This window comes from Stylophora pistillata, chromosome 14 (genome assembly GCF_964205215.1).
Source record: "Stylophora pistillata chromosome 14, jaStyPist1.2, whole genome shotgun sequence".
Taxonomy (NCBI): domain Eukaryota; kingdom Metazoa; phylum Cnidaria; class Anthozoa; order Scleractinia; family Pocilloporidae; genus Stylophora; species Stylophora pistillata.
In genome coordinates, this window is record NC_142532.1 from 1,054,066 (window position 1) to 1,070,000 (window position 15,935).

At 38.2% G+C, this 15,935-nt stretch overlaps 2 protein-coding genes across 5 annotated transcripts in view; one reads left to right on the forward strand and one right to left on the reverse strand.

The window, feature by feature from the left end:
* The first annotated feature begins 5,360 nt into the window (after window positions 1–5,360).
* Window positions 5,361–9,864, forward strand: LOC111343526 (galactosylceramide sulfotransferase). Its single transcript, XM_022950719.2, has 3 exons — window positions 5,361–5,487; window positions 5,860–6,139; window positions 7,831–9,864. The coding sequence occupies exons 2-3, from the start codon at window positions 5,991–5,993 to the stop codon at window positions 8,966–8,968; spliced, it is 1,287 nt and encodes a 428-aa protein (XP_022806454.2). The 5' UTR covers window positions 5,361–5,487; window positions 5,860–5,990; the 3' UTR covers window positions 8,969–9,864.
* LOC111343525 (uncharacterized) overlaps window positions 9,765–15,935 on the reverse strand; it is a 14,336-nt gene continuing 8,165 nt past the window's right edge. For all 4 annotated transcript variants that reach the window (XM_088745735.1, XM_022950715.2, XM_022950716.2 and 1 more), the window contains 4 exons: window positions 14,463–15,046; window positions 13,594–13,789; window positions 11,960–12,729; window positions 9,765–10,917 (listed from right to left, as the gene is read on the reverse strand). In XM_088745735.1, coding sequence (XP_088601861.1) covers window positions 10,226–10,917; window positions 11,960–12,729; window positions 13,594–13,789; window positions 14,463–15,046 — 2,242 coding nt within the window. In that variant the 3' untranslated portion in view covers window positions 9,765–10,225. The remainder of the gene's footprint in view (window positions 10,918–11,959; window positions 12,730–13,593; window positions 13,790–14,462; window positions 15,047–15,935) is intronic.

A 15,935-nucleotide genomic window follows, 5' to 3' on the forward strand; every position in this document is an offset into this window, starting at 1 on the left:
AATGGCATATTGCAACATCATGTTCACATTGAATAATTGAATGTTTGGAAAAGGAGTTCGAATATTTGAAGTGATGAATAGGGTTACCAAATTAAACAACTGGATGTCTCCATAGTCGAACAGCAGATGTGACCTAAAAGATTAAGCGGTGGAATGGAAGAATTGCCGGTTTGAATTGAAGAGTAGAGTGTGTGAATGGCAGGACGATTGTTTCAAAATGAAGGATTGCGTGTTTCGGTCGACAAAAAGCCTGTTTGAACTGGCGAATAGTGTATTTGAGGGAAAGAGTACCATATGACCCCATACATTAATTATGCATTCAATTTCATTAATTATGTATGCACCCCATTGTTTTTAAGACAATGACTTACTCCCACGGGTTTAGCATATATACATTACTAATAAGTACTTACTGCTTCAATAAAAGAGAAATTGATTGAAAGCGGCTTTTTCGTCTCCATTCCTTTCTCACGTTCTTCTCCCTTCTCCCCTTCGTTCCTAACTCCTCCTCGGTTTCTTTTTTTACTTTCCTTTCCTGTCTACCTTCTTGGCAGTTCTGCTGAGCCTTGAACCATCGCTCCTCAGACAACGCGTTATTATGAGACAATTATCAAACCATAGCCTTACCACTATGCTACACAAACCAGTTAGGAGTTCCTCTCCAAAAGCTACATTTTCTTTTACCTTTCAGTAAAAAAATTTTAATAACAATATGTGCATTGATATAATGCACCAAAGGTCCCCTTTGCACTAAAGAATGCATTTCTTCTTCTTTACGATTGGCCAAATACCACATAGAAAATAGAATTTATTCATACCTCTTTCTAATAACATCAACGAAAGAAGAAGATAGAAGGAAGAAGAAGAACAACAACTCGGAGATGGGGAGACTGAATTTTATTCGACTTTCTCGAATATTATCGGATCACGACCGGTGCATACAGTGGTGTAAGGATCACAACCTGCTTGTGACGTCGGTAAAATGTCCTCGAGCTGGGCGCAGCAATGAACTTAGCTGGACGCGACGTGCTTCATCGCGAGACGGGTACGAGTGGCGATGTTCAAAAAAGGGTTGCGATGGAATGGCTTCAATGCGCCGGAATTCACCGGTGCGCACACACAGGGTATCGAAAATACATGGTGGGGAATCAAGCGAGGTTTGCCCCAAACAGGAACATCCAAAGGACTTTTCGATGGCTACCTACAAGAATATATGTGGCGTCAGCACTACGGAAACGATCCATTTGGAAACATTATCGAACATATCGCCCAACTTTGTGAAGTCCAGAAAGACTAGATACAAAGGTTTCTTTGCATCGCTGTATGCACTAGCCTTCACGAACAATTTTCATCACTAGGACACGAAAGGATAATGAAAGAATCAACCAAAACCACAAGAACAGGTAAGACACAACATTTAGTTAAACTTTGCATTGACAAACTTCAAAGCCTGACAGTAGACTTAACGTTATTTTCCGGCCAATTTTACGCTTTCAAAGCGAAACTGAACATTCAGTTATATTTCAAAATTAAAAACCTCTGGAAAATTACTTGAGTTTTCTGTTTTGCAAAGCCAAAACGCGCTAAGTCTACCCTATTTCAAAAAAGACTTAGAAAAAAAATCCAAATTTTCAAAACAAAGACTACTAGTCTCTGCGGAGTTCTATTGTTATCGCTACTGTTTTAATTGAACAAAGACTGAATGCATAATTAATGTATGGGGTTATATGGTACTCTTGCCACTGACTATTTTGAATTGCGAGATTGAAAATTTAAAATGCACAATAGCATGTTTGAATTAGACGACTGAATGTTTGGGTAGTAGAAAAACATTTTTAAAACGAATGATTGCACGTTTGAATAGAAAAACAGCATGACTGAATCGAAGAAATATTGCTTTGAATTGAAACAACGGATGTTTCAGTACACAAATAGCGTATCTGAATTATCAAACAAGAAGTTTGAATAGAAAAATAGCAAGTCTGACACGAGGTTTTTAATTTGACACTAAAAACGCGCCATAGTTACCGTAGGGGTTTGGAAAGAGTTTAGTCTTTCGACTGCTGTCTAGAGTGTTGAAGTTCTTGAGCTAGGCCGAGGCCACGGATTCTCTTCTAGTCCCTTGGTCATTGTCATTTCACCTCTTCTGTCGATTGTTGAAGACCAAGTTCAATACCTTTGATCATTGGGAATCGAGCCGATGCTGTTTTCAATGGGAAAAACAAAACCAAAGACCAAGAAATATTGGATGGAAAGGGCGGGATTGCTTTATTGAGTTATTTTTTTAAAAAAAATAACTATATGTTAGCGTATAGATTGGTGTATTGCGGTGTAGTGAAATCTGATCAGCGCAATTTGGTGTATCTCTAAGCAATCTGATTGGCGCATCTTTTTTTTGGTGTATCTCAACGCAATGTGATTGGCCCAATTTTTTGGTGTATCACAAACCAATCAGATTGTAGTATTTTTCGATGTCGCACCAATCAGAGCGTTCTTGCTAATTTGTGGTTTGACAGGTCTTCAAATTTCAGCGAATCAACGCTTGAGTCGGAGAGAGCGGTTCGCGAAGTAAGGAAATGTATCAGTCGTGTTGGGAAAGTGGTGGAGTTGTGATCGTTGTACGACTATGCTTATTCTTCCTTCTGAAGGAGACTGAGTGGAACATGAGAAAAATTTTGAATCAAATATTACTTCAGATGTTGATAGGAGCAACTTCAGGATATTTCATTGCTATATATGAGTTAATCAGCGATTCCAATTTTGAATTTCGCTTAAGGAACGAGGTAAGATGACATCTACAAGAGTTGTAAGACCATCTATTCAGTGTAATGGCTCATGTCCTTCGTGAGGATTTTATCGCTATGATCTGTCTGGATTTGAAAGGTCGTCAAGGAACTTTTCCTACCGATTAGCGAGTTAAAACGTGCATGTTTTGTGTACCGTTCCTTCACTTACGACGCATATACCGTCAGCTGAAGGCCTAACACGAATTTAGCGCTATAGCGTGTTGTTTCGGAAAGGCTCGTTTTACTGATTCTGGTAAATCTTGCGCAAGATATTTATGTAAATCATATTTGATTGATAATCTTTTTTTTTGCCATATGGTTGTTCTTTTAGTAGCGGTTGAAACGACTACCAAGTTACATTTACTTTCTGCGTCGACTGCCATGTTACATATCCGTTTCTTTGCTTCTAAAAGTCCTCCATGAATTAAATATTGTTTAAACAATACTTTCCCGTTACAATTGCGTGTTACTTTTAACTCGCCAGTATGGATTAGATTTCTTTAGATGAAATGCCATTTTCCAGTAAACAACGCAAATTTTATGACATAAATCTACCTCAATAAAATTCGCTCATAGCTAACCTGGACTTTACCCGATTGCGTGTCAATTTCCTGTAAACAACCTACATTTTATCACGTATTTCGCACGCAAAGGGCAAAGTCCAGATAGGCAACAACCAATTAAGTAGCCCACCTTATTATCCTTTGAAGAATGATACTTTCTCTTGGTTCAATCTACTTTCACTTGTTCGAAGAACGGAGACCGGAAAATATCTTTGTCCAGAGGCTGTAAGAGATAAAATAGAGCTTTCCACTGCAAAATTATATGGAAGAGTATTTTGAGGCAACCATCTGTTACTGAACAAGAAGCTTCAGGGAGCCTATATTTGGGCCGGATTTGTGGATCAGCGGATTGAATTGAATTGGTTCGAATTAATTGAAGGCTTTGCTGTTTTAGCAAAATCGCTGTCGAGTGCTTTTCATGGTTTGTTAACATGGTGAGCTATGGAGGCTAAGACTTCGGAACAAGTTGATGCCATCCATGAATATTTGGAATTACTAAAATCGCCGGAGGAAAGGCGGGATCACTCAATAAAAAGTTGTATTTGAACGCGATGACTTTATTTACAAGGATTTCTCTTGCTTACATCTAATAACAAACCTTTGAAGTTTTTTTCGCCTCGGAACGATATATCACAGAAGGCATTTTATAGACCTCAAGATTTTTGACTGATTGAAATTAATGGTATGTGGCAGTGACTTCCACAAGGTTTTTTTTTTTGGTGAGAAAAGTACAATTGTTTTTTTCGCAATATTTATTTACGGATGGTTTCAATCGCCAACGTTTACATAAGATGGTTGTATTACTGTTCCCAAGGGTTGTTGTTTTCATCAGTACGTTAACAATAGTAGTGATTCACAGTATTAGGCTTGTACTTTAAATAAATATAGTTAAGTTCACTCGAAAGATGAGTATAAACTGTAACAAGCTTATCGTTGATGCGCGGCCAGTACTTCAAATCTGACTGACACTCGATGTCAAAACTCAACCTCGTTCCCTGGATATGCCACCACATTACTTTACGCCAATTAAAAACTGCACGCTACTGTGCATTTTCTTGCACAGGAAAAACCAAACATAATTTCTGATACTGGCCCTTAATGGTCAAAATAATAACTAGGACTTTGTCTCTGACGAAGGAACGGCAATAAGCACAATTTGAACCAACGAGCAGGTTGTTGTGTAGTCTCGTCATGCAATGTTGGAGAGAGAGATAGCGTTGCGTGACAAGTTCAAATTAGGGCTGTGGAGGGGACTGCAGGAAGCGTTGTACCAATGCAGTTTATTTTTGCCAACAATTCAGACACCAGCATCAGTTATATAGTGTCCCATTTCAACCTACGTATCCAAAAAAATAACTCCTGCATGCGTCGCATGCCTATGTTTGCAAATGTCAGCTTAGTAGTACAGGGTCATCTACCCACATCTAATAAGCAAAAGTTTCCACGCTTAGCTTTTCTTTTTTTTTCAAGCGAAGACGAGATTAGATTTTGGCACGCACAGAAAGTTGCGCGAGTACCAGTTGCTCGACATACCTGCGGGGCCCGTACGACGAAGTAACTTCACGGGATTGGCAAAGTTTCAGTCACAGCAAATTATGCAAAAATTCTAGAAAGATTTAAGCTTAAATCTCGTTTAACGTTTAAAGCGACATATCAATGACTGCAATCATCGTGTTCTATACAAACCTCGCAAACTTTAAAACACTTTCTCTAGTAATTCCTGCGAAAGTATTCAGTATAATTTCCCGTAAGATTTTCGCGGACAATCGGATCGATTTCTCTTACATTGTGTGCTGAGACTGAAACTTTTCACCTCAACCAAATCTCCGTCGCACGGTCCAAACAAACAAAGCGAGCACCTGAGCTACTAGTACATGTCCGTGTTAAAACGCACGAAAGGACTCTAAAGCACACTTCACTCTGATTGGGCAGAAAAACACAAACATTTTCTGGCACCAATCAGATGGCAGAACGACTGCGACCGTTTGGAACTAGTCTTCCAAGACAATCTCCCCAGTTGCTTTTCCGCACTAACTTGAAATTGACTCACAGCCCCTGGATCTCTCCGAGGACGCAGCGCAGTTAAAGTATAAGTAAACCGCATGTGAGAAGTATTGGAAGTACTCACCCCAGATATTGTAAGTACAATGTACCTTGCTAATTGTAACTGTCCTCTGTTAAAGAAAAAAAAGAAATTAAATTAGAGAACTGTTAGAAAGAAGTCCGAACATCTACAGTACAACACAGCTGTTGTCTCTAATTGTTAGAGCGTTGAAAAATACAACACGCTTCGATGAGAAGAAAGTTCAAATTTCACACCAACAAAAACTTTTGAAAGGCTACCTATAACAGGGCCCCGATACTTCAGACTTTGCAGGGTCAACTAGGCCAAAGCAAATGTCCAAAGGTTCCACCAGGGTGTACATTTCGCAGTTAACTAACTGCAAATCCTTCGCTTCTGTAACATATATAAAGAGACATTTTTGCTAAATTTCATTTGTCTCTTATAGAGTGACATAAAGGCAAACTTTGCAATTGTAAAATCTGTCCATAAACGCTGGACGTTCTTGTTCTCGTAAGTGAAATCGACTCCTCGTCGATGGAAGTTTGATCAGGGATTGTGGAAGTTAGTAATCTAGTCATGAAGGTAGTTTGTGCGTGGATTTCAAACCTTCGTCGCTGGACCAGGTCAAGATTGACTGCGATTACATGCGTGGTGACTCTACTTTATTTGTGGGGGATTTTTGGAGATTGGAAGACATCTTATCACGCTACTACATTGGCAGAATAGTAAGTGTATTTTTTTCTTTCTTTGTTGTGGCAGTATAGATGCTCAGAAGCGAAATACTACGCCAATCTTAATACAATTTTTTTATATGTTGGACGAATTTTTCGACCGGTACTCAGAAATATTTCCCACAGGAAAAGATGTTTGTTCAAGCGATTTCAACAACAACAGCAACTTTATTAGGTACTTCCACAAGTAGTACATGGCATTACCTAAGTAAGAATAAGTAACAATAATTATTTAACATAATTTCGTCTTAAACAGAACTTCTTGTCTGATATTCATTATTTGGAATATAAAAGCAGAAATGAGTCTACATATAGACCGTTCAGCGTTATTAAAAAGGAATAACACTTTAGAGTTATGATCAAAGTTTTCAAAGCAAGGATACTTTCTTACGATTTTGTTGTTAAGTTCTAATCGAAAACTATCATACAAAGGACAACAAAAAAAGCACTTGTTTTTCATCTTCAATTTCATTTGAATGGCAGAAAGAACAGATTCTTTGATTGACTGGGATCTTCGATTGACTGATTTCAAAAACAATGAAGGTGTACTAAATACAAGTTAAAAATTATCGTGTCACTCCATTTGCAGAAAAGCAAGTCTTTCCTTTATTATTTTTCGTTGCGGCAATATGCTCAGTAGCTAGCACCTTAGATAGAACTGATGAAGACTTGAAAGTCGCAATAACTTGTGAGCGTTTGGAATGCAGCAAATTTGTGGCCCACGATTTTACGCCAAATTCAAATTGCATGAAGTTTCGTTTTAGGTTAGGCTTGTTTTACTTTAGGTTAGGCAATTAATATTTCTAACCACCGTACGGGGCTGACAATTTCTCACCATTAAGAACATAAGATTAATAGGTTTGCTTAATTAAATATATCCTACTACACGTTTTCTTGTGTAGTAGCGCTGAGTATTTTGACGAGTTGTGCCGTATTTTGACGAGCCCTACGGGCTCGTCAAAATACGGCACAACTCGTCAAACGCAAACAACTGGTAAAAATACTCAACGATACTACACAACAAAACGTCTAATAAGAGGTTTATTCTTCAACCCGCCAAATTGTTATTTCAGAGCAGGTGAATTTCGCGGATATTTCTGGAGTACAAATATCACGCGATATTTGTACTCGCCTCTCGCGTTATTTGTATTCTACGAAGCACAGTTGGGAAGATTGCTGTATGACCACCTACCATTCTGCTGTGGGTGTCGCTTAGTACTTGTACGAGTTGTACCCTGCGTTCTCGTCAAAATACGGCATAACCCGTGAAAATACTTAACCGCACTGCTTTAATCCATGTGCATTTCTTCAAAGTGCAATGACACAACAAATAGAGAAACGGTTTGTGATAGGTGTTGCGTTACGTTCGAATCGGATTGCTTCACAAGACGCCAAGCTGTCAAATAAAGTTTGAACAAAGAGGTTCATATTCGATCGTTGTTCTTGAAATGCACACTCTAAAGAAAGTAACACTTGCTTCCTAAACTTCAGAATACCCGGCCACTCATTTACATGTCATTGAATAAGAATAGCATCTATTGTGTTATGCCTCATTCTTCAAAGCCTCCCGTCACATGTCAAGGTACCTGGATATTTGCGGTGATCTTTTCATGGACCCAGACATTTGACTCCAAAACCCTGGGTTGCAATTAATGTAAAAAATGGTGTTTGTTTTGTTTCAACAGTAAACGGTCCTTTCAGATGTTAACCAACATAGATATTGAGAATCTGGATATTCATCAGAACTGTTCTCCAGAAACACACGTCCTCTTTCTCAAGACGCATAAAACAGGATCGTCCACAGTATCAAACATTTTTTTCCGTTATGGCGACTCTCGCGGTCTTCAATTTATTCTTGGTTCAGACACACTAGTTGGGTGGCCCAGTCCATTTAGAATTTCACACATGCTACGTCCTAATGGACTTCTGCCAAATTTTCTGTGCAGTCACACAAGATTTAGTAAGAAAACAATGAATTTCTTATTTCCAAAAGACAGGAGTAAGTACATAACAATCCTTCGACACCCTGTGGCGCAATTTGAATCCGTTTTCAATTACATAGGGCTTGGTGAAGTTTTTAATTTAGGGAGTGATGCTACAGAATCTATAAAAGGATTTCTTAGGAAAGGAATAGAGTTTAAAGATATCTTCAAGAAGAGATCATCAGTTTTGGCCAGAAATCCAATGATGTTTGATTTAGGTTTGGACCACAAGTTGTACCAGAATGCTTCTGCAGTCAAAGACTATATAGCATTTTTGGAAAAGGAGTTTGACTTGGTTATGATAATGGAATATTTTGATGAATCTATGGTGCTCATGAAGCGTTTGCTTTGCTGGTCATTCACAGATATTCTTCACATTAAAACCAACGAGAGGATTGAAGAAGAAAGAGCCAAGTTCAGTGGTAACTTAAGGGAAAACATAAAACGCTGGAACAGAGCAGATATGTTACTCTATGATCACTTCAATAAAACATTTTGGCGTAAAATAAAAATGGAAGGGAAACAGTTTTACAAAGATCTTGCAACTTTCCGTCAACTGAAAGAGATATTAACCAGAAATTGTTACGGAGGACCAACAGTTGAGGAGGTTTATCCTGGCAAGTATGTAAAGACATTATCTTTAAATCCAAAGTTATCAGGAGTGAGCAAAGAGATATGTGATAAACTGATAAAAAAGGAAAACAGCTATCTTAGTTACTTGAGACAGAAACAATCATATAAATCACCAGGTCCTTTAAATGCAGTAATTCTTGAAGATGATCCACCCAATATCACCTGGGATGTGGCAAAGGATTTCTGGTATGATCCTTTACCACTGTAATCTAATATTGAGAGTATAAATTATTCTAGTATAAAGATTACAAATAAGTGATGTGTATGAAATTAATGTATACCTAAAAACTATGATGCCATAGACACAGGTACACATGAAGTAAATGTTATCACACCTGCATAATCCATTGTTAAATTGCTTGTCAAAAAATGCGCGTTTTGCTCTCTAATTGGTCTAGAAAACTAATACCTCTCTCTAAACCGACAGGATGCAAAACTTACGACATTCTCAACTAGGTCGCCTGCATTTGCCCACACTTAAAGTGGTTTTCTTGCTGTCACTTTGAGTTCTCATTGGCTCTTGAGGAGTATTAATTTTAGTAGTGACGGGGGAATTTACATTTCAGTCACTCTTGAGGGTAAAAATTAAAAAAATAAAAAAAGAGAGAGTTTGAGTGACAGAAATATTTTACCATTTTCCCAAGCTTTACATTTGAAGAAACACTTCGTGATACCAAAATTTTTTTTTTTTTTTGCTATTTTTGCTGGACACAAGGCATAGTTCAGCCATTGTGAACACATTCACTTACAAAAGTGATCTGTACCATAACAGAAACAGTCTAAGAGGAGGTAGGCTTGCCTGGGGGGTTAGGGTGCTGAGCTTCAAGTCCTCCACCCTGCTACTCACTGGATTTGTCCTCAGTCGCCCCAAGTTCGGCTCCTTGGCTGCACTGTGTACATAACCAACTAGTCTGCCTCCTTCCAGTTGGGATTTTTAAGCTTTTTATGTTCATTTGAAATATTTGTTCATCTCTCTTGTAAGGCACTGAGTGGCTTACAATAAGTGTGATACAAATTGCAAATTTGTCTTTATTTCTCAGTTTTTTAAAAATTCCATGTACATTCTTTATTACCTTTGATTAGTAAAACAGAATTGAGTTTGAATCATTTGGTGATTTCCTATGATGTGGATAGTTTAAGTTACAAACTGGACTGTGAAGACTTTTATTCTAAAATATTCCTTAAGCTGATTTTGATATCACACTGACATTTAAAGATGTTCATATCAGAATTTGACCTGGTTCAATCAGTAGTTTGAAAATTTTTCTACGTCTCGAGTTCTAAATCTCATTTCATTCTTTTATTGTGATTTAGAAGTTGACATATTTATGGATTATACAGGAAGGGAATTTGTGCCTTTTAAATAAACAAAATATTTTAAACCACTTTTAATAACCAAATAATGGTGTGGATTTATTTTTTCCAGTGGCAAATTAAACTTTGAATTTTTTTGGCTGTTTTCTACTCACGAGACACTAGCAGTTCCTAGGGTTGAAAATTCACTGGAGCCAGCCCTCTTCACTTGTATACTTGCTCTCAAGTTCAAAGCTTGATTAACTTTTGATAAATATTTGAATACAGACGTTAAAAAAAAGAAAGTCTTTGGTGGTAATTCACGACTAATTGGTAAAGCAGTAGAAAAAATCCTTTGATCCATAGAACCTGTCATTGAAAATTTGTACATTCTATCTGTGCATACATTTGTTACTTCCAGTGCAAAGGAAAATGTCCCAAAATCCCTTCTCAAGAACAGCAAACAGTTGGAATCCAAGTTCTTCACTTTTGTTTCTGCACCAAACATTTCCCGAGGAACACCATTCCCCAACAATACTCCATTTTTAGTATCATTGGAGGTTTGATTTTTAGCACATGCACAGAGCTTAATATCTACTGACTTGTCTTGGCAAGGTACAAATTTGTTGTACATTGTCATTCTAACAAAACTGAGAAAAAATACTCCTTGTCTTGGTTTGGAGTACTGTTTGACAGACACTTTAAAAATTTCATCATCTTGGTATCCATTTGGAGGAACCACATGTACATCCATTGTTGTTAAGATGAACTCTCCTTGGAAACGCTTCACAACAGAAGTAAACGATTTTCCAACTAGGCGCTCACAGTTTCCATAACCTTGGTTTTTCTTTGAGTTTTTATCCTCTAACAAAGGGTAACGGATAAAATATTTAAAAAGTGAGGTCATTTGTAGTGAAAGCAGAGTCTGTGGTGTATTCTTGTATGGTGCACAACCTCATAACCCTTTAACTCCCGTGAGTGACCAAGATAGAATTTCTCCTTACAATTATATCAATACAATATCAAGCAGACAAGTTTTGCGAATCAAGAAAAATATCAGTAAGGGCTTATTAGTTGATCCAAAACCAAATTCTCTGAACTAACATAAGAATTATATGACCAGGGTTGCCACTCATTAGAACCCAAAAAATTCCCTGACTTTTCCTTGACATTTCTCTGACCTCAAAACATTTTTCACTGACCTCAAATGAAATTAATTATCAAACAGGCCAAATCCACTCTTACATTTCTCCATCACTTTTCCGCTTTCTATCCGATTTGCTACACTCAATCGACTACTTCAGAAACCTTTGTGGAACCCTCAAAACAAAATTCCCTGACTTTTCACTGACTTTGACTTGAACTAAGTCTTTCCCTGACCTTTTGCAAAATTCCCTGACTTTTCCCTGACCTTGAAAAATTTTTGTTTTTCCCTGACTTTTCCCTGACCGTGGCAACCCTGACAACAGATGGCAAAGAGGATTACTAATGAAATCTTGGGAGCTAAAGGTTAGGTTGTGTCACATTTACTACTTAATTATAACCTGGATACAATTTCGGTGAGTATGATGAATGGATGAACTGCCTTACTTTTCACTAGTAATTCTGTAGAGTTGTAATCAGACAGGTAAATCAGCCAATCACACTGAGTATACTTACATGAATTGACCAATCAAATAATTGATTTTGGTAATCATAGCAATGGCACACCATTTTCCAAAAAGAGAGGCTGTCATTGGAGCTAAGGAACAAGCTGCTACCTTTGTGAGAATTTAACCAGCTAGCAAAGTGAGCTGAAAAATGATCTATAAGACAGACCCTCACAGATTTACCATCTATGACTAACACAGGCTTCACCTTGCCAGTCTCGGCTCCAAATAGAGCCAGCTTCCAAGCTACATCTCACCTTTCTCGTAATGCCTTTGTATAGCATCATTCATATGACCAACTGCAGCTTCTGCAAGCCACTTGTGATCTTCTGCATTATCTTTGATGTGACCTTCTTCATCAAAACCCTCACATTTGCATCGTGTCAAAGGAAGCATGAACAAGTCTGCGCAAGTGCGGTTAGCTGGTATTTCTGAGAATATCCCAGTTATTTGATAATCCCTGGAGTTCATTGTCTGAGGATTGTGCAAACTCATGAGTGCTTTGTGAACATCATACAACATGAAGATGCGCTTTTGGTTTGTTACCAAGGCTCCCATCCTTTCTGGACCCAGTTTATCTGCGACACCATCAGGGACAATCATGATGAATACTGGATCAAACAATTCTCTCCTGCCTTCAGGAGTGTAACTAAATGAGGTCATTTTATGGCCATGATCAGAAAATATCAGAGTCAGTGTGTTAGGAAATGAAGCCATGTCTGTGAAGAACTTTGCCAAGCCAACATCCAAGTTAATCATTCTTTTACCAGTTGTTTCGTGTCCAGTGTTAAAATGCATGTAAGACACCAGTGGTTTAGCTTTCTCATCTTGCTGCAGTACAGTATACACCTTGGTTATGTAGTCCATGAAATACCAACTGAAAAACTGTCCATTAAAGCAAACTTTAGGGGGGTAGTCATAATGATTAGTTCTCTTCAAAACATAATTTAACACTGTACAGGAGAAGTGTGTTAAGCCAAAATGATTGATTGTTTTGTGTTCCTCCTTTTCTCGAAGTTCTTTCCACCTGTAAAGAAAACCAAATACATGTCTAAATGAACAATGACAACCTTGCACTGCCTAGTAGGCCAGAATTAATAGTTGTTTGATTGCCTTACTAACAGGTATCCACATACTAGATATTTAAGCATGTACAAGCAGTTATTATTGTAAAGGAGGTTTTTCACAGGAGGTGGTGGGCTAACCTTACCTTGATTTTGTTACCTACTTTGACTCAAAACTTATCACAAATGTTACAGATAGCATGAGAGACATTTGGATATATACAGCAAGCCTTGGATAAATTCTATACATCTTTGTTTCAGAATGCTGCATAACACTCTTAATAAGAGGCTCATATTAAAACATTTTCCCCTAGCAACATGTCAGGTGTGAGTAACAGGTGTTCTGCATCTGGTCTCCATTGCATTGAAAACCTTGTGTTAATTCTAGCTATGTGCTCTCAAGAGCTCAACAGTGAGAAAAGGTAATAACAACATTGTCGCACACTTCAAAAGGTAATAACAACATTGTCGCACACTTCAAAAAGAATTGTGACTGGACTACCAGACATCCCTACTTTAGAGTAGAGGAAAGGGAAACTCTCTACTCAAGTCAGGTGGCCCTGACACTGCTTATCCTGACTAGAAGTGTAACTACTCGCCCCCCCCCCCCCCCCCCCAAATGGGATGCTCATTCATTGCAAGATATCCCTCCTTGCATTTCATTCAACAGGCTTCTCTGATGTGAGAGTAAAGTGTTCTTCCCAGGAACACAAAACATTGACCTTGCCAGGTTTAGAATCCTCAACTTGTCCTGGAGTCCAGTGCACTAACCATTACCCCATTGCATGTTCCCACTTCTGAGAGTCAAACATGTCAAATACACTGACCTGGATTTGAAGTCAGCATCTCCACTAGGTACAGGACGTTTTCGAATGTTTGTTAGCAAACTTCCCCAAATGTCATACCAACAAAGGTCCTCTTGAAAGAGAGTCTGGTAACCAGCTTTCTGGAAGGCACCATACAGCACTTCCATTCCTAAAGGGGCCTTCGTGTTCTCACCTGAAGCACTGATCTCATTATCATCTGCAAAAAAATACTTCAATTACAGCCATTCCCACAGCTCTTTAGGTTGTTTAACAAGGAATCATCAAATTAAGACATTCTTTAAATATAGGGATAGCAAACTAGACCTCTCTAAATTCATTGAAAAATATCATCATGTTACTTTTTGATAGCCAACGTATGCTTAACATCATTTCTATCATTAGGATATTTCTTGGAGATGACTTACTTATCATGACAGTGCTCCTAGTTCAAGATTTTTCAAAGTCGCTACTTGTATGGTGATAGAAAATCAGAGAAAGGTCACCAGAAATTGAATTTCAATTTACAGTGGCTAGCAGTTGTTATTGAGGGTTCACACATCATCTCCAGTCTTAACACTCAACAAGACTTAAGAAGAATATGCAGTGACTGAGATCTAATTAAAAACATAAATTTATGCACTTGAATGCCAAACACAGTTTGCCTATTATTTTGCCAACTTTCATGAAAAATTTAGTTGCCAAAGTTTTTTCAATGCACCATGCCCACCAAAATGGTGGTAGCTTGGAGTGCTGCACAAGTTTAATAACAACATATTAGTTAGACGGTGTGGAATGAAGAATTCTCCAGCTAAATTTTGAGCAACATTCTTCTTTTACTCAGCCCTGAATGACCCTGCTGTTAATTAATTTAATAAAAAACCTTCACTCACCTTTAAGAATTCCAGAAAAAAATGGTCTTAAATTCTCAAAAGTCTGTTGACCAATACTCTGATCAAGTTCGAAGTCCAGTGCCCTGGCCTTTATATCAGCAGCATCATTAATTTTCTTAAAAGCCCCAGCAGCTCTTGGCATGGTACGATAAAAATGCGGTCGCGAAATAGAGTCCAACATAATCACATTAATATTGATATTATTTCTAGTTTTGCCATCTTCAATTTTCTTAAAAATTGGAGGAAAGGAAAAGACCTGGAGATTACTTCCACATCTCAAGAAGAGAAAATCAAATCCTCTTTCTTGGTTGGTTTTCAGGGCCTCTTGGACTGAGGCAGTGAGTCTGTCCTTTGATAAAGTTTTCCAGTCAGTTACAGATTTTCCCATTTGCGGATCAACAGACGCCATTTGGATGTCTGAAGATCCGCAAACCTTTGCATCACAAGACACGTTAATTTCCCCAGAATCTGCTCGTTGGTAAGAACAAATATCTGGGTAATGTGTACCAGAGCATTTTCGATCCTCCACTTGTCCTGGCTGGCCATAATACTTCACAATCAGTTCTTGACCAGCTTTGTCTGGCCTATGGGAGAATTTAAAGTCACTGTCATTAATCCACTGATCTCTAAGAGTAACTAGGGTATCTTATTTCTACTTACATTATCGGGTCATTATCTTTTAGGGTACCTTGATTGACACTTGACCGACAAGCGACCGATGCATTCACTGACTGTCAACCAAGAGTCAACTGATGTATAGGTTGAGCTTCCACTGATGTCAGCCAAGGTACCGACCATGACCATTTTAGTACCATGAAGGCAGCATGGTCGAGTGGTCAGCGTGTCGGACTTGCAATCCGGTGCTCCCAGATTCAAGTCCTGCCCTGGCCACTACTTAGATTTGTTTCACGGTAGCCCCGAGTTTCAAATCCTCAGCCATGCTTGTAATATAGCCAACTGGTTTGCCTTCGGCCAGTTGGGATTCTTAACAACGTTACTTTCAATTTTAATAATTTGTTTAAGTTGTTTCATGGAAAACCTGTAAACTAGCTTCTAGCTAAGTGTTTCTCCACGTTAAACTGTTTATTATTATTATTATTATTATTATTATTATTATTATTAAATACTGGTGGCATATCAGTCAACTACTGGTGGAATGTCCGTTGAGTATCATTCGAAGGTCGAGCAACAGTCAACCATGATCATACCCATAGCTTATTGGTCAACTACCAATGGCATGCGGGTCAACTACAGGCAGAAAGTTGGTTGTGTATCATTCAATAGTCAAGCAAGAGTCACTTAACAGATAAAGTCAACCTCAACACATAATTCAATGTTACTTTTTTACTGTTAGTGCTACTCGACTAGTGATCGATAGACACTCGATCAATTAACAAGCAATGTGCTGCGCAACATGTATGGAGGCAAAAAGTAGGTTTGCATATTCATGATTTTCCATCAAGGTTTCTTTGC